This window comes from Girardinichthys multiradiatus, chromosome 3 (genome assembly GCF_021462225.1).
Source record: "Girardinichthys multiradiatus isolate DD_20200921_A chromosome 3, DD_fGirMul_XY1, whole genome shotgun sequence".
In the NCBI taxonomy this organism is placed as follows: Eukaryota; Metazoa; Chordata; class Actinopteri; order Cyprinodontiformes; family Goodeidae; genus Girardinichthys; species Girardinichthys multiradiatus.
Window position 1 is genome coordinate 41,009,450 of NC_061796.1, and position 23,589 is coordinate 41,033,038.

Below are 23,589 nucleotides of genomic sequence, written 5' to 3' on the forward strand. Positions count from 1 at the left end.
CATGTGGCAGAAGGATGCTGGAATTCAACCTACAACTTTCCAGTTGTAAGATGACAACTCTATCCACTGAGCCACACTTTACATTCAAAATCAGAATCAAAATTGGTCTATAGATAGATTATACACCAATAAAATCACTTGAAAATGGTCACTGTTGTTCAGGAATGAATTCTGAAGTAAAACTGTCGACAAATGATAAGAAAGAAATCTTTAATTACTTTGTAGTTGTTTTGGTATCTAGACAATTTAGTGTACGAGTTGTACTTGAATGCACCGTAGAAGTGCAGCTGGTAGGAAAACGCCTCCCACTGGACATAGTCCCCTCAACACAATACTAGTGTGTGATCTCATATCTTAAGTTATAAAGACGGCTTGTTATAATCTCAGGTGAGTAATGTGTAAATGTCGAGCAAACTCAATTACAAACACTGACAAAGTTTGGTTTATCTAACTTTCTTTTCCATTCTCACTGTAAGAAAAAAAAAAAAAAAAAAAAAACTAATATTCAGAAATAGACTTTACTGGTAGCTGGAAGTCCTCAAACTCTGCTTTGTTTTGGTGTCACTTTTTAAAGTTGCCTGGCGGAACACATAATTTTGAATTTTAGTTCCAGACTTAAACCTTCTGCTTGCGATAAGGTTTAAAACTACACTATAATCTTTCAGTACATGTACATGCCAAACCAGAAGGGCTGTACTGAAACGTTACAATAAGAGTACATGTACTGTTATAGCCGTAGCAGGCAGGTAGGTCTCGCTCAGTAAGGATCCAGAACTAGTATAGAGGTTGTCTTGGCATTACTCAAACAGTAGCCTTTGTTTGAGTCTTTCATTGTTAACAGCTTTAATGAGCTTTAATGAGTATTTATGGCAGCACATAAATAAACTACAGCACGTCATTACAATAATTGAGGAACATGTCATCTAGTGCAACAAAGTGATTCACTGATTTGTTTCTGGACAACATTGAACATCTGTCGGAGGGAAGGAGGGAATAAAGTTCTGGCCAAACGGACAACGCTTTTTAACCTGTTAATAATTCCCAGATAATAATTGGATTTGCTGAATTGTACTTGAAGAATATATAAATGTCTTACCCAAGAAGTGAACTGTTGGGTGAGTGACTGTCTGAGTGCGGTGGTCAGGTTGTAGTACTCTGAACTGTGGTGAACCTGGTGAGCAGCCCAAAGGATGGCCACCTCTAACAAAACAAAATTACACACAGAAAACATCAAGAGGTGTTATAAATGTGTTAATCAGTTCATTCACACTTATACGTGTTTTAAAGAGCAGAGAGTAGCAGAGTTACCTTTCATATGAGATTCATGGGTGGACCTCAAACCCCTACAAGTGATTTATCCCAACACAGCCCTACACCTTCCCTAGATGAGTAACTATACACCTCCACCTTCAGAAGGAGTCATTCTAAAAACACTCCTGGCCAGCTGTGCGGAAAACCTAGTGCTCGAGACTAGCTAGCCATTGTGGGGCTGGTGGGGGGGGTCTGAGCTATTATGACTACACTGGTATTTGGCTGCAGTTGGTTAACCTCCAGCTTGATGTCCCAGTGCTCCAGTTTGCATTCCTCTGCTGTGTTGTGATATTTGCTACATTAATATCTGTGTTACAATTCATTTTAACATCCAACAGGAACATGCTTGTTAAGTTTCACTAGATCCCCAAGTTGTTTCCGGACCACCCTGTCTTGCTGTGCTTTCTGGCACCATCCATCCTATTGCTGCTTCTGCTGTCGTCCAGGAGTGAACCATAACCTTCAAATACTGCAGAATCACAATACCCAATATATAGAAATTACTAATACTAATGAATTACAAAAGAAGGCACTTTATGAGCGTTAAGCTTTGAATAGCAATTCTGAGGAGCAATTCCCATTAAGGTCTAGATTACCCAAAAAAATTACACTTTGTTGAGTTAATGATGTTATTTGTATTGAAATTGCAAAAATACCCAGAGTGGAATCAATCATTACAAACAGTACCAGTTGGGGTTTCTGCAAGCTGCACTAAGTTAAATTTCAAACTCTTTAAAAACTGTTATGACCTAACTTCAAGGCTATGTATCAAGAATATATATAGTATATTTTTTAACAGGTCATGCTCTATTGATGTGTTTTGAATGTTATGCAGCATAAAGTTTTTGCAAGGTATTAAAGCCAAAACCTGGCACTTTTACCACCTGTCTGGTAAATAAATAAATAAATAAATAAATAAATAAATAGACATTTAATAAGCCAAGAAGCCATAAAAGTGGCAGTTGGAATGAAACTCACAGTGTTTTATCCAGTCATTGAACACAGTTTTTTTTATTTATATTGCAGCAGTTTAGTGACCACCACTGGATGAGCAGTGAGACCTCATTCCCTCAGACAGAGCTGCCTGCTGCTCTACATCAGCCAGAAATACATAATTCTCTTGCTTGGGTTCTCCAAAAATGAGGTCCTTTAAAAAGCCCTATAATTAAATGAAGATGGCGTCAGTTAGTTGTATAGCCCAGATTAAGAAAGACAAAGTGGCCACTAAGTCAAAATTAGCTTGTTTGCATCCAGCCATCAATTTACAAAGACCAGCACAACAGAATAAAACTGATATTTAGAACAAGAAGTATTTATACTGTAGAACTGTTTTTACATAAGTATTTTAGTTTAATATTTCTATTTGTGATTATTTTTTTTGTCTTTACATTTAGTTTTATACTGCAAAACTATAAAATCTTAAGTGTTCTTGCTCAACATCCCCATATCGTATTGTGGTTGACTCCTAGAAACCCCATTTATAATGTTAATACCATGAAAAAAGTAGTGCACAACACATGCAACACCACACAGAAAACAGAAACTGTCCCAACCATGGATTACTCTGAAACTAACATTTAAAAGCCACATCCTGAACACCTACTTTCTCTCTGTTTCATAAAAAAACCCAGCAGTCATAAAACCCTATGTGATGGGGTATGCAACACCTGAACAAACACACAGCTGAGAACTGAAGGTAAGTGTTTGGAAAGCGGAGACGTGCCACCATCTGTCTGCTCATGGTTTAATAAGTGAAGCTGAGTTTTAATTCCTCGAGTGTTTGGGACACCCCAAGTGAAAGCTACTGCTCCTGAACATTACTTCACACCTTTCTTATTTAAGTGTTATGATTGGATTTTAGCAGGTGTGACTGGATAAAAGTCACACATATTGTTATTAGAGGTATAAGATATATAAATGATGTTTTCTTTTTGGGATGATTAAAAATGGAAAGTTAGAAATGTTTTTCAAACTTTACTGGACATTTCAATACAAATTACATTTCTTCAGAGAAAGCATGAGGGTGGTAGAGCAAGAGGGAAGAAAACTGACTGGATCAGCAGCAGCCAAGAACAAAAATTATGATATTTCTTGAATTATGGGGGATTCGGAGATGAATAGTCCCACTACGGGACATACTGCAAGGATAGCCTTTGTTTAATTCCAGCAGCCTACGGCATTTGTAATTTTTCACCTCATTGGAGTCACGCTTGGCAGGGTTTAGGACTATGGGTGGCTAAGATTGATGCTTGTTGTCACTGACAGGAAGTTGGAACTGCTAACCTTCACTGCAGGCCCATGTCCTCGTCTGAGGACGCGGCGGGACACTGCATACTTTGGCTGGGCTTATTCAGGAGGGAAGCGCTGTTAATGATGAGAACCAATGCCACACAACCCAGATTTCCAGCAAGAACACAGATCTACAAGAAGACAGGTCTCCTGTAATCTTTAACTTATTCTCAAGAATAACTATGAGTGGATGCTAATCAGGTAAAGGACATTTATGGTAGCATACACGACATATAAACAAAATACATAGGGGATAGTTTGTAATATTCAGCAAACCTCACCCTTAAAGGGAGTATAAGCAGGAACTGGGTGTCCCTAAGTGATACCAACTGACATTTCGGCTGATTCATGCTGACAAAACAAGGTTAATTGTGGTTTTAAATATCATAAAATTAGTTAAAAGGCGTGCCAAAAGCTGTTTCCACGTATCTTACATGATAAAATTCAAATTTCAAACATTATTTAAGTTACACAAGTATCCAGTGTCTCTTCAAAGCATTCGCCATACTAACAGTTCTAGGTGGTGTTATGCTCTCTGGTGCATGGAGCAATTTTAAAAAGCAATTCATTACCCCCCATTGGACAAGCAAAGTCCCATGATATACTTAATTTTATTTGTTTTACTGAACTTTGTAAGACAGGCAGAAGTATAACTGTAGTAAATATACACAATACTACTACAGAAAATATTTTCTCATCCATGCAAATTATTGAATTCAGATGTTCCAAACACTTCCATGGCTACAGGTGTATGCAACAAAGGACATAGGCATGCAAGAAGCTTCAAACCTTTGTGAAAAATGAAAAGTAAGAGTGAAGGTATTAAGACTTTTACTAACAGACCAAATTTGACAAGCTTAGAAATGAGTTATCAGAAGGTCAGCTCAAGCTGAGCAGTTTGGAGACAAAGTTAGAGGGCTAAGGCTGAGACGGTTTGGACACGCAGAGGAGGAAATGAATATGAAGAGGAAAACAGGAAGAGACTTCAGAGAAGCTTCATGGATCTGCAGATGGGTGCTGTGACAGAAGAAGCTGTTAGGAACAGACTTAGATGGAGGCAGATGTTTTTCTGTAAGGACCCCAAATAGAGCAATATGAAAAGAATACTACAAAAACAGTAGATTTGAACTGTGGCAAAATAAAAGGAAGCACTGGACAATTTAAATACACGATACATAGCAGGTGGTTTCTCATAAGTAAAGGGAAATGCACATTAACAGCATATGATGAGAATCTAAGCAATACACCCCTATTCTCTCTTCAGCAGTACTTCCTGCTTCCCTGCTTGCTGCTGCTCTGCTTTGGAGCTACTTGGTCCTCTACGTACCCTGCCCAGTTTCTGCATTCTACTTATTCCTAATTTTCACATTTTTCTTTTGTATAATTGGCTTATTTTTCTTTACATTGTTCTACCTCTTCAAATTATTTTAACAGATAAATCTGTTCTCTCAGCCAGAGTTCGACATCCAGAACCAACTAGTACCATGATTATTCCTGCAAAATATATTGCAGATTTATCGCAATATCACTGTACACAATATCAAAATTGCAAAGAACTGCTTGGAGTGTAATACATATGAGCTAATTACAGCACCATGCATTTGAGTTCCAGTACTAAATTTGGTTTTACTCATACATCCATTTTTTATACCCACTTGTCCTTGGAGGGTTGCAGGGGTGCTGGTGCCCATCTCTATTCGGCAGGAGGTGCCTTATACAGGTCACCAGTCCATCACAGGGCAACGCAGGGAAACACAAAACAAACAACTATGCACACAAGCCGTCATACCTAAGGACAATGTAGAGTGACCAATTAACTTAATGCCTGGTTTACACGGCAGAATTTTTATGCCGATTTTTGACCTGAACTTCTCCTTATAACATGCCCCAATTATCACGATGGCTCCCCAGATAATCTTATGAGATATCCCTGCTGTGGGTGGTGTGTTAAAAGTGATCTAGTCTGCTCAAAAGGACGTCACGACCGCTCTGACCTCATATCAGGGAAATTCAACACGTTGGATTGTCTTGGCCTGATATCCTCCCGTGTGGGGTGTTCCCCGAGGACAAACGAGCAGCCTGTTGAATGACATGTCTAAGCATTCAAAAAGCGAGGTGACAGAAACACTGAGGGGAATTACTCTGAACTCACGTTTGATCGTGAGTTTGCGAGATTTCCCGTCTGACATCTGAATGTTCCTGAGTGAAATCTGTTCATGTGTGGTGTGTTGTGCTTGCCGTGCGGCTGGACACCACACGATTGAGGACCAAACCTGTTATACCTACGTTTTTTTTATTGCCACGTGTGGGGTCTCTCAGGTTGTGAAGTTCAACCGAAAATTTTAAAATCTTGCCATGTGAACCAGGCTTTACAGTCATGTTTTTGGACTGTAGGAGTAAGGAGTACCCGGAGAGAACCCAATCTTGCGCGGGGATACATGCAAACTCAGTGCACAAATCCCCTAAGACCTTCTTGCTGCAAGGCAACAGTGCTACCAACTGCACCACCATGAACCATTCTTGTTTAATGAAGCAGAAAATGTTTTAGGAAGGTATTAAAAACTTGACAAAATCATTTACACATTACAGCTCAGTTGTTTCCTTCCCAGAACAGCAGATGGAGAAGTTTAAAAGAAAAATAATACTAGGTACTATCTGGTGTCTATATTAGTAATGAACCCAAAGCAGAATGGTGTTAACCCTGTTTAATGTTTTTCAGTTTGGTTTATTTGTTTAGAGCCAATTCACAACAAAAAATTACTTTACAATACAAACACATTTAAATGATATAAAGAAATCTGTAGACAGTTTAATAATATACAGGTCCTTCTCAAAATATTAGCATATTGTGATAAAGTTCATTATTTTCCATAATGTCATGATGAAAATTTAACATTCATATATTTTAGATTCATTGCACACTAACTGAAATATTTCAGGTCTTTTATTGTCTTAATACAGATGATTTTGGCATACAGCTCATGAAAACCCAAAATTCCTATCTCACAAAATTAGCATATAATTAAAAGGGTCTCTAAACGAGCTATGAACCTAATCATCTGAATCAACGAGTTAACTCTAAACACCTGCAAAAGATTCCCGAGGCCTTTAAAACTCCCAGCCTGGTTCATCACTCAAAACCCCAATCATGCGTAAGACTGCCGACCTGACTGCTGTCCAGAAGGCCACTATTGACACCCTCAAGCAAGAGGGTAAGACACAGAAAGAAATTTCTGAACGAATAGGCTGTTCCCAGAGTGCTGTATCAAGGCACCTCAGTGGGAAGTCTGTGGGAAGGAAAAAGTGTGGCAGAAAACGCTGCACAACGAGAAGAGGTGACCGGACCCTGAGGAAGATTGTGGAGAAGGGCCGATTCTAGACCTTGGGGGACCTGCGGAAGCAGTGGACTGAGTCTGGAGTAGAAACATCCAGAGCCACCGTGCACAGGCGTGTGCAGGAAATGGGCTACAGGTGCCGCATTCCCCAGGTCAAGCCACTTTTGAACCAGAAACAGCGGCAGAAGCGCCTGACCTGGGCTATAGAGAAGCAGCACTGGACTGTTGCTCAGTGGTCCAAAGTACTTTTTTCGGATGAAAGCAAATTCTGCATGTCATTCGGAAATCAAGGTGCCAGAGTCTGGAGGAAGACTGGGGAGAAGGAAATGCCAAAATGCCAGAAGTCCAGTGTCAAGTACCCACAGTCAGTGATGGTCTGGGGTGCCGTGTCAGCTGCTGGTGTTGGTCCACTGTGTTTCATCAAGGGCAGGGTCAATGCAGCTAGCTATCAGGAGATTTTGGAGCACTTCATGCTTCCATCTGCTGAAAAGCTTTATGGAGATGAAGATTTCATTTTTCAGCACGACCTGGCACCTGCTCACAGTGCCAAAACCACTGGTAAATGGTTTACTGACCATGGTATCACTGTGCTCAATTGGCCTGCCAACTCCCCTGACCTGAACCCCATAGAGAATCTGTGGGATATTGTGAAGAGAACGTTGAGAGACTCAAGACCCAACACTCTGGATGAGCTAAAGGTCGCTATCGAAGCATCCTGGGCCTCCATAAAACCTCAGCAGTGCCACAGGCTGATTGCCTCCATGCCACGCCGCATTGAAGCAGTCATTTCTGCCAAAGGATTCCCGACCAAGTATTGAGTGCATAACTGTACATGATTATTTGAAGGTTGACGTTTTTTGTATTAAAAACACTTTTCTTTTTTTGGTCGGATGAAATATGCTAATTTTGTGAGATAGGAATTTTGGGTTTTCATGAGCTGTATGCCAAAATCATCTGTATTAAGACAATAAAAGACCTGAAATATTTCAGTTAGTGTGCAATGAATCTAAAATATATGAATGTTAAATTTTCATCATGACATTATGGAAAATAATGAACTTTATCACAATATGCTAATATTTTGAGAAGGACCTGTATACAATTAAGTATTCATTTATCGCAAGTCATATCGTCATCTAAACAAACATTCATCAACTTTATAGCATATTGCTCTTTTTTCTAATCGCAACCATTGACATTGAGAATTTCCACAACCTTCTGTAGAAGATTACTTTATTGGAAACCATAAAGTTTGACATAGTTTAGCATTAGGTTCTCACTGATAGACTGGGAAGGTGGTAGGATTGTTTGGTACTGAGCTGCATTGGTTGAGATATTACTACTACCACTTTCTATCATTTAGTAAATAGAAATCTAAGAAAGCAAAAATCACACGTGGAATTCCTCAAGGCGTTATGCCCGAAACAATTTTATTCAATATCTTACCATACGTATTCTAATAATACACCTTTATGTGGCTTTGTCACTGTATGACCACAGTTCCTTGCACATACTAAGTGTGTCCATATCAATGATTGGATGGGTCAGAATTTCCTTAAGCTTAATGGAGAACCAGTTTAAGGTTGGAGACCAGTTCAACTAGAACCAACGAGGCTAAAAACTACAGCGCATGCAAGCCAACCAGCTGTAGTTATGAACCTAAATTTGAACAACTAGATAAAGCCATTTAATTTGGCCTACTACAATTTTAATAACTGTCAAAACAGGACATAGAATAACTGGCACATGCTTTTATGCACATGCTAAATTTATGTAATGGTGCTTTATTGGTCTCTAAAAAAGAAAAAAAAAAATGTTTCTGCCAGATTTCTGTCCAACACCACGAAAATGAACCGTACAGTGCCTTGCGAAAGTATTCGGCCCCCTTGAACTTTTCAACCTTTTTCCACATTTCAGACTTCAAACATAAAGATATAAAATTAAATTTTTTGTGAAGAATCAACAACAAGCGGGACACAATCGTGAAGTGGAATGAAATTTATTGGATGTGTCAAACGTTTTTAACAAATAAAAAACTGAAAAGTGGGGCGTGCAATATTATTCAGCCCCTTTACTTTCAGTGAAGCAAATTCACTCCAGAAGTTCAGTGAGGATCTCTGAATGATCCAATGTTGTCCCAAATGACTGATGATGATAAATAGAATCCGCCTGTGTGTAATCAAGTCTCCGTATAAATGCACCTGCTCTGTGATAGTCTCAGGGTTCTGTTCAAAGCGCAGAGAGCATCATGAAGACCAAGGAACACACCAGGCAGGTCCGAGATACTGTTGTGGAGAAGTTTAAAGCCGGATTTGGATACAAAAAGATTTCCCAAGCTTTAAACATCCCAAGGAGCACTGTGCAAGCAATCATATTGAAATGGAAGGAGTATCAGACCACTGCAAATCTACCAAGACCCGGCCGTCCCTCTAAACTTTCATTTCGAACAAGGAGAAGACTGATCAGAGATGCAGCCAAGAGGCCCATGATCACTCTGGATGAACTGCAGAGATCTACAGCTGAGGTGGGAGAGTCTGTCCATAGGACAACAATCAGTCGTACACTGCACAAATCTGACCTTTATGGAAGAGTGGCAAGAAGAAAGCCATTTCTCAAAGATATCCATAAAATGTCTTGTTTAAAGTTTGCCACAAACCACCTGGGAGACACACCAAACATGTGAAAGAAGGTGCTCTGGTCAGATGAAACCAAAATCAAACTGTTTGGCCACAATGCAAAACAATATGTTTGGCGTAAAAGCAACACAGCTCATCACACTGAACACACCATCCCCACTGTCAAACATGGTGGTGGCAGCATCATGGTTTGGGCCTGCTTTTCGTCAGCAGGGGCAGGGAAGATGTTCAAAATTGATGGGAAGATGGAAGGTGCCAAATACAGGACCATTCTGGAAGACAACCTGTTGGAGTCTGCAAGAGACCTGAGACTGGGACGGAGATTTATCTTCCAACAAGACAATGATCCAAAACATAAAGCCAAATCTACAATGGAATGGTTCACAAATAGACGTATCCAGGTGTTGGAATGGCCAAGTCAAAGTCCAGACCTGAATCCAATCGAGAATCTGTGGAAAGAGCTGAAGACTACTGTTTACGTACGCTCTCCATTCAACCTCACTGAGCTCGAGCTGTTTTGCAAGGAAGAATGGGCAAGAATTTCAGTCTCTCGATGTGCAAAACTGATAGAGACAAACCCCAAGCAACTTGCAGCTGTAATTGCAGCAAAGGGTGGCGCTACAAAGTATTAACGCAAGGGGGCCGAATAATATTGCATGCCCCACTTTTCAGTTTATTTGTTAAAAAAGTTTGACACATCCAATAAATTTCATTCCACTTCATGATTGTGTCCCACTTGTTGATTCTTCACAAAAAATTTGGATTTTATATCTTTATGTTTGAAGCCTGAAATGTGGCAAGAGATTGAAAAGTTCAAGGGGGCCGAATACTTTCGCAAGGCACTGTATTGCACCAGTTTCTTTTATCACTGCTCTGACTCCGTGTTTGTAAAAGGATGGGATTAAAAATCTTGTTCCTGATCTACAGGCCAATGGTCTTCAACCTTAGTACATTTTAAAGCTGCTTATGAGGTCATCATAAACCTGTCTACTCAAAACCTCCCCAGAAACCTTAGATATACCGTTGCTTTTGGCTGAACTAAATCAAGACTGAAAACATTATTATTTAAAGCAGCTTTCCAATAGGGGTAATATATTATTTTTATCAGATGGTAATCAATGTGCTTCAATTAACCCAATGCATTTCTGATGTGCATTCCTTATAAAGGTTTATTACAGTGAACATTTTTTGTTACCTTTGCTAATTGTCCGATCTAAAAATTTATAATTTTACCTTTTTCAGTCTAAGCAAATATTTGTGGCTATATTTATTTAATTAACTATCAATTACCTTATTAATTAACATGACAAGTTTGCAATTTAGCAAATGCAACTACTCAAACTTTTAAAGAAGTTGTGGGCTGACGGCACAGGAAATTTGATGTTAGAATGATGTGATGTTTTACCTTTTTACTCAGAGCTATTGAACGGTAGTATGACACATAATCAAGGAGCTGCAAGTTCTACTCAGTCATGTAATGTTGCAGTTAGACTTTGACAGAGACTGTTTACATCACACTCAACTTTGTTAGCAGTAATGCTTACATAACCAGAGTCATATAAATCTAGGAACCAAAGTCCTGCTAAGCTAGATAAAGTCAACTCTACTAAAGCGCTGCACTGAGTGGACATGGCTGCCAATCTGGGCTTAAACAATGCTGCTTTAAAGAAAAAATTGACAAGACAAAAAATACATATATTGTTGAAGTATATCCAAAATGACATCCTTTAAAAAATGCTTTTACAGTAACATCAATCAGATGCCTAAATCATCACCCCAGGCGACAAACTCCTGGAACTTATAAGCAACACCCTACATTGTGCATTCCCTTGAGTGGTGGACTGCGCTGTCAATCAGAGAAGTAATGGGCTGTGAACAGGCCTCCAGTGTTTGGACTGGAGGGCTTGTTGGACAGGGTGCCAACCCAAACAGGCAGCGCAGGACTCCTCTGGATGGTCGACCAAACTCCCCTCAGCCGTTGCCATACTTCATGCTGTCCGCACAGCTCAGTCACACACTCTAATCAAAACACACTAACGCCGGTCAGGCCCACTTACACCCCTGACAAACATGGCATGGAAATGGGGGGGGCGACAGAGACAGGTGAGGTAAAAACATATTTTATCAACATTAATATTCCTTTTCAAAATGAAAAGATTTACAGATACATCTATTGAAACACAGAAAAATCTTCAATTTGCTCTCGTTTTTATAAGTCTCTGTTGCAAACAGATGTTCATACAGCAGTTTATTTGTTAAATAAGTATGTCATACATTGGAGTTCAATAGTTTACCATTCAAACTGTTGCTTTTCCTTACTTTCATTCAACTCTGGGGTCTATTATAGAATTGTGTGAATTCAAGGCCTTTTTGGTATACATTTGGTTTCTTTGTGACAACATTTTTTTAGAGATCGAAAGATATGTCCAGCTCCCAAAATAAGACCATACAATAAATTGGGTTAACAAGGACGAGACAAAATTTGAACAGTATTTCTTGCTGAAGATTTCACTGATTAAAGTGTGGTTTGAAGAATCTAATCTGTGTGGAATAATATAGTCCAGGTGTGACTAGTCCATATACTGCACTTACTGTCTAATTCTAAGGAAGTTCTAAGAAATAAATGGAAAATGCTCCATTTTTGTGTTAGACTGTTAAACAGTTTAAAAGATCCCTGTTCAGTGTAGAGCCATCAAGTTTGGGTTTAACTACTAATGTTTGGCACCAATAGGAAGCTCTGAAGCAGAAGTTACATTTAGCATCATTATCAGCTAACAGTTAGCCACTCGCAGGATTCTTACAGTGCTTATAAACCATTTTTAACTTAAGTCATTTCCTCATTGTTTATGTTTTTCTACAGAGTACCCAAAATGGCGCCAAACAAATAATTTAAAACAGTTTGAAGAGAGTTGCCTGACAATATTAGACAACCAAGCAACAACTACTTCCTATCTTACTTCATATTAAGACTATCAAACAGATACATCATATCAAACCTAAAGTGTTTATCTTAATTTCCAATGAAATTGGAGAAAAACAGTTTAAAGTCACAATCTTGCTATATTATATAATCTTGTTATTCACACCATCAAAAATAATTCTGGTTGATGCTATAGGTGGTTGCCAGTAGGGCTGCACAATATATCATAGATTTAGCTATTGCAGTATTATCTTATACAATATGCGTATCGTGAGGAAAAGCTTGGACTGCAACACATTTAATCTTAATATTTAAGTAGCGTGCATTCAGGCTCTCCATTGCTGAAACACATTTGACAGCACTTATTGTTAAATGCAGCAACATAATTTCTTAGACAATAAAAAGGTGGTACGGTCATGTGGTCATTAACCTGTGAAGCCCTAATATACGTAAAAGAATTCAAATATTTTGAGCCTCGCAAAAAGATTTTCCGAAATGAACATAGAAAAACACCATGTAACTACTTGTGAAATACTAGTAAAAGCCTTGGGTTGTATATATCAACATCTTCACTATCACTGCAGCAGATTTGGAGTGAATAAGTTGAAGCATATTTGTTCCACAAAAGTTTTAGTGAGCAATGTGCCAGGTGGAGCTGGCATTTTGGCACAATTAAGCCAAATGTTCCAAAATTGTGCCATAAGTGTTTTTAACCTCATGAAAGGGAGTCTTGTCAAATAAAATTGCCAATTTCCATTGTAGGACCCCTTCCACATATCAGATAGCCTTTGGTCATGACATTCACCCTGTTTATCATCAGAATGTGCTGTTGTGCACAGCATAAAATCAATATAATGAAGATAAATCAAACTAAATTGTGTCCTTTTGTCCCCAACTGTAGAAATTTCAATGAACAAAAGAATAACTGATGACAAACTATGTAACACAATGTGCAAAAAGAATATTCTATGAAAAACTATGCATAGAAAAAAGAATTATCAATGAAAAATTGTTCTTTGATGAATACAATGAACACCTCAGCCAGGGTAGTCAGCTACTCTGCTGGAAACAAATAAGCTCATTGCACATCCCTACCTCCCCTCCTCTTGAGTCACACAAACAGTCATGTAGCCTCTTTGTTCTGGAGAAGGAGTGGGTGGTTGTTGTTTACACATGTCCTACTAATTAAAAGCGTAAAAAAAAAACCTTTAACATTATTGAAATAGCCGACATGTAATGTAAATCTGCTGGAAATAAGAAGTAACGCCGTTACTCATGAACTAGCCCCCTCCTCTGAAGCTCATCTTCCTCTTTCTCTTCCTCATTCTACTCGACGCAGCTGTCTAAAGAATATTCCATTTCCATGTCACTGGTCATCCAAATCTTCCAAACTGGTAATTTTCCCCTTCTGTGCCATTATAAATGACCGATTATCTAAAAATAATACACTAATGGAAGCTAACAGAGCAAAGCGCAAGCTAGCAGCAGGGCCTCCACAAATTAGCAGACCTAGTGCATCTGATATGCACGCAAATATCGTCGTCTGAGAAGGTTCTACAAAGACAAGCTATACCTTGTTGGAAAGGGAGGTTATCTAGTTTCTAAAGATACAGGGCATTGGGGATTGCTTCAAAAAGAACTGTGTTTTCTGTAGTGTTTTCTTCACAGAGTCAGGCATGTCTGAAGGGCCTTTCAATGTCATTGAGTGTTTAATCTGCTGCAAAATTATAGCAAAGTATTTGTGCAAAATTCATTTGAAAAAAAAAAATCTAGTTTTAGAGACGGCAAAAAATGGGCCCCTTCCCTGCCCAACCAGCCGCCGGGTTGATCGGGCTTGACAGGTAAAGAAACTAAAACTTACTTATTTCATTGCCAAAACATCAGATGTCGGCCAAAAGCAGCTTTTTCAATAAAACCTTACCAACGAGATGAAAATAATTATTTTTTTTACAGTAGCTGGATTAACTATTCATTATCTGGGGCCTCAATTATAAATGGTGCACACACAGCAAAGCCTCGTGAGGCAATGTTTTACTCACAACGCGGGATGTATAAAAATTAACGTTGTTTGAAAGTGCCTGGCATGGAGGCCATTCTGAGTGTTATTGTGCAGCCATCAATCTTAAATATAAATGAAATTGAAAATGTAGGCAAAACATTTAAGCATAAACGCAGATAAAAAATACCATCACCAAAATAAAGTGTTTGAGTAAAAGCATAGAAGCAACTGAAATACTGTAATCTCATGCCGGTCCATAGTTAGGAACAACAGCTTGTAGCACGTTGCAGATCCCTATGAGCTGATTCTTAGCTCGCACACTTTGAGAAAATCACCATGTTTTGGCAGACAATTTATACAAATGACTTTCAAGATGGCTTTGTCAGAGAAAACCTGGCAAATTACAGCTAGATTATTTTGGCTGTTATGTTTGTATGACAACCAAAAATGTGCTTTGCAAATTCCCAGTGACCTCTGACGAAAATCTAATCATTTGCGCAGTCCAAGATAATTTTTGTGCTAAATAGAAGGAAATATCCTCAAGGCACTCGTGGGATAAAGCGTTTGAAAGTATGGGTCAAATATGTACACAAAGACTGCGGTCAGTCCAGAAACAAAACAATCCCTAAATGCACAGATTTTCTTTAACTTTTGTTTCTACTAGGCTAACATCACTGCATACAAAGGTAAAGAAATGGTTTGTGTTTATAGTTCTAACAACCATCCACCACATTCACACTTAACCTCTGGGACAAGCAGAGGTGTCCCCTCAGCCATGTCTACAGTCAATATCAGCTCGTCCATCAGCACTGCTGACACAGGGATGTCTGTTCGTGCAGCACATGAGGGCAGCAGACAGTTGGGCCTTGCCCTTTGCTTAGCTCAGCAGCCTCCTCACTGTTCATAACAAGCCTTCCTTTCAACACTTTGTTAAAACAGTCAGCCTTAAGGCCTGGCGGATATCATCTCTCTGTGATGTCTGGGGTAAATTGAAACAGCTTCATTCTCAATGAAGGGAAATGCTTTTACCTTCTTTCAACAGGCAAGTAGGCCTACACAGAGACCTGTATATCACTGTTAATGTTATCTTTACTTCCCATGAGGCTTTTCACTTCATCTCCTGTGCTGCCGTGAGCCAGAGTCCCACATCCTGACCAAATCAGGCCAACAGGACCAGCAAACCAGCCAGGGGCCTGAATCAGTTGTCGGACCATACAACCTGTCCAGAGCCAGGAACTAGCCGTCAAAGCAAAGATTTATGGAGACCTGGTTGTCGGGGGGCATTCTAAACCCCACCTCCCCATTCCACAGACAGGAGGAGCTCCTTTTTTAAACAATAACATCCACATCGCCTGCGTCTCAGGGGGATTGCAGGATAACGAAGGAGTGCTGAGCACATCTGTTTGTCTTAATGGCTGCTGCTGTCTGCAGGCCTGTAGAGATGGACGGGTGTGAGCACATCAGTAAATGGAGATAGAGGATTGAATACAGTACAACTGAGGCACAAACGCTAATGAGGGCTGCTTGTTCAACAGGGAAAATTTGCTAACATGTTGACTGAATAATTCTTATTGACAGATTTTGCTTTTACAAGCAATAATCTGCAAAAATTCCCAAAAAGTGACATAATAAATGCATTTAAAAGAAAAACAAGAAATGTTCAGGCATGCTTTACATGCCACCGCAACACCGATCAGTCTACGACATAACTGAACTCTTCAAAACAAAACAAAAAAGTTTTTTAGTATTTCTGACAAGGTGAGCGAAGTTCAGACGTTTCTGGCACAACTTTATTAACTTCCAAAGTGCAAGGATCTGCAAAGAAAAATGCTCTTCCTTGCTGTAGTACATAAATGTTTCAGATCATCAACCACATTTTAATGAGTTTGAATGGATTTGAGTTTTAAAATGATGATTCAACTTAATGGAGGCTATCCAAACCAACCTGGACTTTGCAAAAACGTAATTGTCCTAATTGTTAAATCATTAATTATCTGTAATTCATTGTGACAGCAGTGCTCATCTGGGTCCTTTAAGTCAGTATGTGACACATACAGCTGATGACCTTAGCGTAAGCCTGGACAGTAATCTTAACTTTGATAATCAGATGCAATTAGTGATCAGGTCCAGATTTTTCCAATTCAGACAGTGAGCTAAAGTTAAGCCATTTCAGTCTGGGAATCATTTTGAGATTTTAATTCATGCTTTTATGACAACTCATTTAGATTACTGCAATGCACTTTACGCTGGGCTTAACAACACTTTAATGGCTCGTCCAAAACGCTGCTGCTCAACCTTTAATGTGCAATAGAAATAAAGGTAAGTTGTGTTTTAGTTACATTTCACAAGCCACAGCCAGGTGTGATAACCTTAAGAATCAAGAAACCACTTGAATAGACCATTTCTGACGGCATGAAGTAGGATAAAAGCAACACATATGGCCCCAATTTAAAAACAAATCAAGAACACATGAGAAACACACACAGTAACAACTGTCGGTTTGGAAAGGGTTATACAGTCCTTTCTAAGGCTTTCAGACCTCAGAAATCCAGAAATGGAGAAAACATAGGGTGGTAATTAGGTAAGAAAGTATAATCGGTTATCTCAAAAAAACTATTGAGCTGCTTTAAACACTGAAATGTCACACTCTAAGTGAATACAAACAGTAGTTTCATATAATGACCTCATTTATTGAAAGGAAAAGCTATCCAAACCAACTTGGCCCTATATGAATTCCCTTCCCATGTCAAAGCAGAGTTCAACTCACCAGCTACAACCAGGACTGATTACTGTCAGAACGATGGAATCACAAATCACCTAAATACAGGTCCTTCTCAAAATATTAGCATATTGTGATAAAGTTCATTATTTTCCATAGTGTCATGATGAAAATTTAACAATCATATATTTTAGACTCATTGCACACTAACTGAAATATTTCAGGTCTTTCATTGTCTTAATACAGATGATTTTGGCATACAGCTCATGAAAACCCAAAATTCCTATCTCAAACAATTAGCATATTTCATCCGACCAATAAAAGAAAAGTGTTTTTAATACAAAAAATGTCAACCTTCAAATAATCATGTACATTTATGCACTCAATACTTGGTCGGGAATCCTTTTGCAGAAATGACTGCTTCAATGCGGCGTGGCATGGAGGCAATCAGCCTGTGGCACTGCTGAGGTCTTATGGAGGCCCAGGATGCTTCGATAGCGGCCTTTAGCTCATCCAGAGTGTTGGGTCTTGTGTCTCTCAACGTTCTCTTCACAATATCCCACAGATTCTCTATGGGGTTCAGGTCAGGAGAGTTGGCAGGCCAATTGAGCACAGTGATACCATGGTCAGTAAACCATTTACCAGTGGTTTTGGCACTGTGAGCAGGTGCCAGGTTGTGCTGAAAAATTAAATCTTCATCTCCAAAAAGCTTTTCAGCAGATGGAAGCATGAAGTGCTCCAAAATCTCCTGATAGCTAGCTGCATTGACCCTGCCCTTGATGAAACACAGTGGACCAACACCAGCAGCTGACACGGCACCCCAGACCATCACTGACTGTGGGTACTTGACACTGGACTTCTGGCATTTTGGCATTTCCTTCTCCCCAGTCTTCCTCCAGACTCTGGCACCTTGATTTCCGAATGACATGCAGAATTTGCTTTCATCCGAAAAAAGTACTTTGGACCACTGAGCAACAGTCCAGTGCTGCTTCTCTGTAGCCCAGGTCGGGCGCTTCTGCCGCTGTTTCTGGTTCAAAAGTGGCTTGACCTGGGGAATGCAGCACCTGTAGCCCATTTCCTGCACACGCCTGTGCACGGTGGCTCTGGATGTTTCTACTCCAGACTCAGTCCACTGCTTCCGCAGGTCCCCCATGGTCTGGAATCGGCCCTTCTCCACAATCTTCCTCAGGGTCCGGTCACCTCTTCTCGTTGTGCAGCGTTTTCTGCCACACCTTTTCCTTCCCACAGACTTCCCACTGAGGTGCCTTGATACAGCACTCTGGGAACAGCCTATTCGTTCAGAAATTTCTTTCTGTGTCTTACCCTCTTGCTTGAGGGTGTCAATAGTGGCCTTCTGGACAGCAGTCAGGTCGGCAGTCTTACCCATGATTGGGGTTTTGAGTGATGAACCAGGCTGGGAGTTTTAAAGGCCTCAGGAATCTTTTGCAGGTGTTTAGAGTTAACTCGTTGATTCAGATGATTAGGTTCATAGCTCGTTTAGAGACCCTTTTAATGATATGCTAATTTTGTGAGATAGGAATTTTGGGTTTTCATGAGCTGTATGCCAAAATCATCCGTATTAAGACAATAAAAGACCTGAAATATTTCAGTTAGTGTGCAATGAATCTAAAATATATGAATGTTAAATTTTCATCATGACATTATGGAAAATAATGAACTTTATCACAATATGCTAATATTTTGAGAAGGACCTGTAGAACCTGTCTGACAACATGAAGTAGGCTGAAAGATCTCTAACAACAACACATTATACTCTTAAGAAATTCAAGAACAGATGAGAAACAAAGTCACTGAAATCTAAAAATATGCAAAGGGTATCGAATCATATCCAAGGTTTTGGAATTAAGAAGAAATTAAGTAAGAAAACATCAAACAGTGATGAACCTTCCCAGGAGTTGCCAACCGACCAAAATTACTCCAAGAGCACATTACTGATTCACCCAGGAGGTAACAAAAGAACCTCGAACAGCATTTAAAGCTCAGTTATCTTCATGATTCAATAACAGGAAAGGAAATAGGCAAAAATTGTATCTATGAGTGGGTTCCAAGATGAAAACCACCAAAGAACACAAGGCCTGCCTCATGTTTGTCAAAGAAAATACAACTATGAAGTACAATTATAAGGTACGAGTGAATCATCTGGTGTAAAATAACACAGCATATCAGAAAAAGAACATCATACGAACAGTAAAACATGGTTGTATTAGTATGATGGTCTTGGACTGCTCTGCTTCTTGGGCAGATGTTGCCAACAAGGGTGGAACAACCAAGCAGTAGGTGTGGGGAGCAATTACCTTATTCACATAGTGCCGTGTTGGTGCTGATTGCTTTATTTCCCTTTAAATATGCATGTTGTATTCATTCAGGTTATGTCCATATTCAAATGTATTTGATCATCTGAAATATGGATGTATGACAAAAAAGGCAATATTAGAATAAATAATGGGGAAATCGTTTCACAACCCTGTATATCTGTCAGGGTTAACGTTGTGTTTTGATCCTTATGGCAAAACAACTTTTAAATATCCATAATCTAGAAGGTTTCCATATTTCATCTCACATTTTAGTGTAACCCAACTTTAGGCTTGCACATTTCTAACAAAATTATTGTCTGTTACTTTATTCTGCACCGCCCCTGAAAAACAACCAAATATTTTACCTCGCCTGTAACAACTGGCTTTAATCAAATGATCGTTCAGAGGTAAGAAAAGAAAAACAAACGTTTTTCTTCTTTTAACCAATTCAAGCCTTTTCCTTTTCTCTAAAATTACGTCATTTTGAGTAAGTAATGATACCATTTCATGTCTTTAAGTGATACTCTGATGTTCCTGTGCTAAAAGTGTAACAGCGGCGGCCGTTAGTGCGGCGAGACGTCTGCAGCGCAACTCCATTACCTCATGTATAATCAGAGCGCAGACAGCTGAGAGGCTGATTAATGGTTTCAACCTGGTCGGCCTGCCAGCACGAAGATGCTGCCTGAGTCCAGAGCTGCCATTAGTGCCACTCACGATATGAGTTTAGAATAAACAGATTCAACAGGCCTGTCAACAATATAGCCGCATCCAAAACAAGCCGGCCTCCTGGGGCACGCAAAACTAGCCGGGGCCCAAGACGTTAAAGGAAAGACTTTTTCCTTTGGGGTAAATAAACAGAAAAAACATTTTAGGTAAACTGGATTGTATAAAATAAGGTCTTGGACCAATATGTTTATTTAAGTTGGATTTAAAGGGGGTTAAAGCATAAAAGAGCATGAAAAGGTTTCCCAAGCCTTATATTATTTCAGATTGCAGGAAAATTAATGTATAAACACAAAACAAACATCTTTCTTTTCTTAAAAGTAATATAAGTAAGTATTTGATTCCAGGACATGCACTGGTAATAAGGGCTCATGTAAATATTGATATTAGGAGCGAAAATAAAAAGGCACTTTACTTGAGTCACTGTGTGAACAAAGGTCATGTAAATGTTTGAAGTTCCAGATTTGCTTCAGCTTCAACCACAACCGCTGTTTGTCTACGCTAATTCCAGCCAAATGCGAAGCAAGGCCCATAGAAAACGTCTGGTTACAGGCTTTTACAATTATTATTGTTATTGTTTTTTGTGTGTGGGTTCATAAATGGAGAAACCTGAATTTCATTAAGTTCTAAATCTGAAAAAGGTTTGCTGATTAGGTGGTTTCAGTTTTCTTTTTCATTATGCTGCTATCTCCAGAATCAGTGTCTGGCAGGAAAAATCACCACCAGTAATGTCTCCTCGGTATAGATGGCATCAGCGCACATGACTGCCAAACTCCTTCCACTTAATTATCTCTGAGCGATCCTTTCATGTTGAGGTCACGAGAGGGAAACTATGAAATCAAGCATAAAACTGCTCAAACTCAAACTCACAATTATATATTACACTGAGAAGATGACCTCCCCCCCCCCCCCCGGTACAGGACTTCGTCTCATTTTGAGTTTATGTATTGTAATCTTTTCGTCATTATTCAAATTAAAGATTTATTGCTCTTGTGCTTTGACAAAATAGGATTAAAGATGCAAATTTTATTCTGTTTTGAACTATATTAAAGTTCTTCCAAGAAAGCAGTAAAGCAACACACAGCTCGTAAAGTATTATTGTCCAGCAGTTAGAAGCTAGGTCAGAGCATTATTGGGGAAAAACGCATCACCAGCATTCTGGTTGAAACTTTATCATAAAAAAAAGGTTTTTATGTTTATTTTCCTTCTTATAAATTTATATTTAAAACGTCTTCATTGGGAGCAAAGTGGAACGGAAGTCAAATTCCTTGCTTGTGTGCACAAACTTGGCAAATAAAGCCGATTCTGATTCTGTTTTGAGCGGAGCCGGAGGTCAGGTATTTGGTTGTCTGAGACAACCTCAGCTGACCGGAGTAAGGCACGCGGATAGCGGCGGCCTGGTCCTGCGGTCTGACAAAGCAGCTTCCTTCTGGTAACAAGAGGAAAAAGCTTTTATATCCCCAAGGAAGACTGCAGCTGCTCAGCACCGTATGACCATCTGTGACCTCAAAAAAACAGCCCGAACAGGCTGGAAAAAAGGACAAAGAACAGTGCAATTCTTTTAAAGTTTTAAGACAAGTAGGAAAACTGATTTTACAATTCAAAATGAAAATTGTAACAACAAAAACATTTTTAGCATTTGTGATGGTACAAGATACCTCTGTAGTATCACAGCATGTTGTCCTGTGTTTTCAGAGTGTCAAAAATAGGTATCCTTTGTTTTTAAATTATTTGTGAGCAAAACAACTTCACATATAAACAAGCAGGGCTCAAAAATGTGCACCCTAACAAATGGAAAGGTTAAAACACATATGCTCTAATAGCTAATCTTTTGGTTGAAATAACTTTAGTGGTTCCTGCAGACATCTACCATCTCTGACATTTGTCTGAGGAAAGTCTACCCACTCCTCACTTTCAGCTGTGAGATGTTTAAGGGGGTTTCCTACACATTTATCCAATTCCAGTCACTCCACAGCATCTCAGGCTCACCATGTTATTCATACTCACTTTAACAGTCAGTAACTTCAGTCAGGAGCACCACAAACAAAATGTCTGAGGTCTGACGAGGGCAGGTCTCCTTCAAAACGCTGAGTAACAACTATATTTTTCTTACATTTTACAGATAATTTTTAAGCTCTTTTCGGATGCTTTCGTTGTTTACTTCTATTACCTGAATTTATCAGTATTGTTAAAATTGGTAATGGATATCTGTATGTCCAGCTATGTTAGAAAAGCATATTCTACCCATGCTAATAATGCTAATGGTTAATTTAAAATGCTAAAGAAAGAGTAAACAGTTAACTCCACAAACATTTTGCATTTGTTATAAAACATTTGGTAAAACTCCATTGTACCACAAATGATGGCTCACACACAAAGTGTGACGTTTCCTCTTCTCAAAATTAATAATGACTGTTCATAGCAGGAGGGCTAGAAATTAATATGTTGAATGCAGTTCGTCAGCAGGTCACAGCCTTGCAATAAAACTAATCTTGGAAACAATTTATGAATATAAAATAATATGACAGGCATTAAAATAATCAATTAAACTTCCTGGCTGCTTCATTTTTCATCATCACTGTAAACTGGACATTTTGGGATTTAATCTGTTGATACGTCTTTTGAAGACGATACATTCTCTGGAGTCTGAAAACTACAGTGGATAAATGTGCATCTTAGAGAGAAAATAATCAACATATATTTATCATAAAAAGTGCAGTTGATTGTCTTTAGATTCATTGGAGTATCATCACATCCATTGCTCATATTACTGGCCTTGTAGTATAACTTGTGTTTTTTTATATGAGCACTGCATTTCTAAAACCTTGCATCTACATAAATAACTGATAGAATAGAGCTCGCCAATATCCAAAAAGATCATGCTTCCTGAAAGATGGCCTTTAGGTTTAGGGATTTTAAACGCATTCAGGTGTGCTATTTTCAAAATGTTGAGCCCGGACTGAAACCCACACGCAGAGAGATACCAGCATGACAATATTAATGCCAAACATGCTTTATATACATATAATATCAAAGTAAAATAAAAATGACCACCATAACTCCAATGAGATGTTCTCACTTCTCAAAAAACACACAATGGTCAGGTCTTGGCGAGCGGTGGCACACATTTTGAAAGCTTCTGTTTAGCCAGAGTCTAATATCAACACAGCGGCGACGGACTTTAATCCAAAACTATGAAAGCTGGACGGCAGCAGGCAGCTTGATATGTCCCTGACACAAATAAACATCATTACAGGCCACAAATACCTACCTCCAATCCAGTCGGCTGAGTGGCAGCTCATCCTCTGGCATATATATCACTAAGAAAACATGGAGAAAGTC

At 39.1% G+C, this 23,589-nt stretch overlaps 1 protein-coding gene across 1 annotated transcript in view; it reads right to left on the reverse strand.

Annotated features, from left to right (window-relative positions):
• agmo (alkylglycerol monooxygenase) overlaps positions 1 to 23,589 on the reverse strand; it is an 80,072-nt gene that overhangs the window by 42,731 nt on the left and 13,752 nt on the right. Inside the window, exon 4 of the mRNA XM_047360043.1 lies at positions 1,097 to 1,200. Coding sequence (XP_047215999.1) covers positions 1,097 to 1,200 — 104 coding nt within the window. The remainder of the gene's footprint in view (positions 1 to 1,096; positions 1,201 to 23,589) is intronic.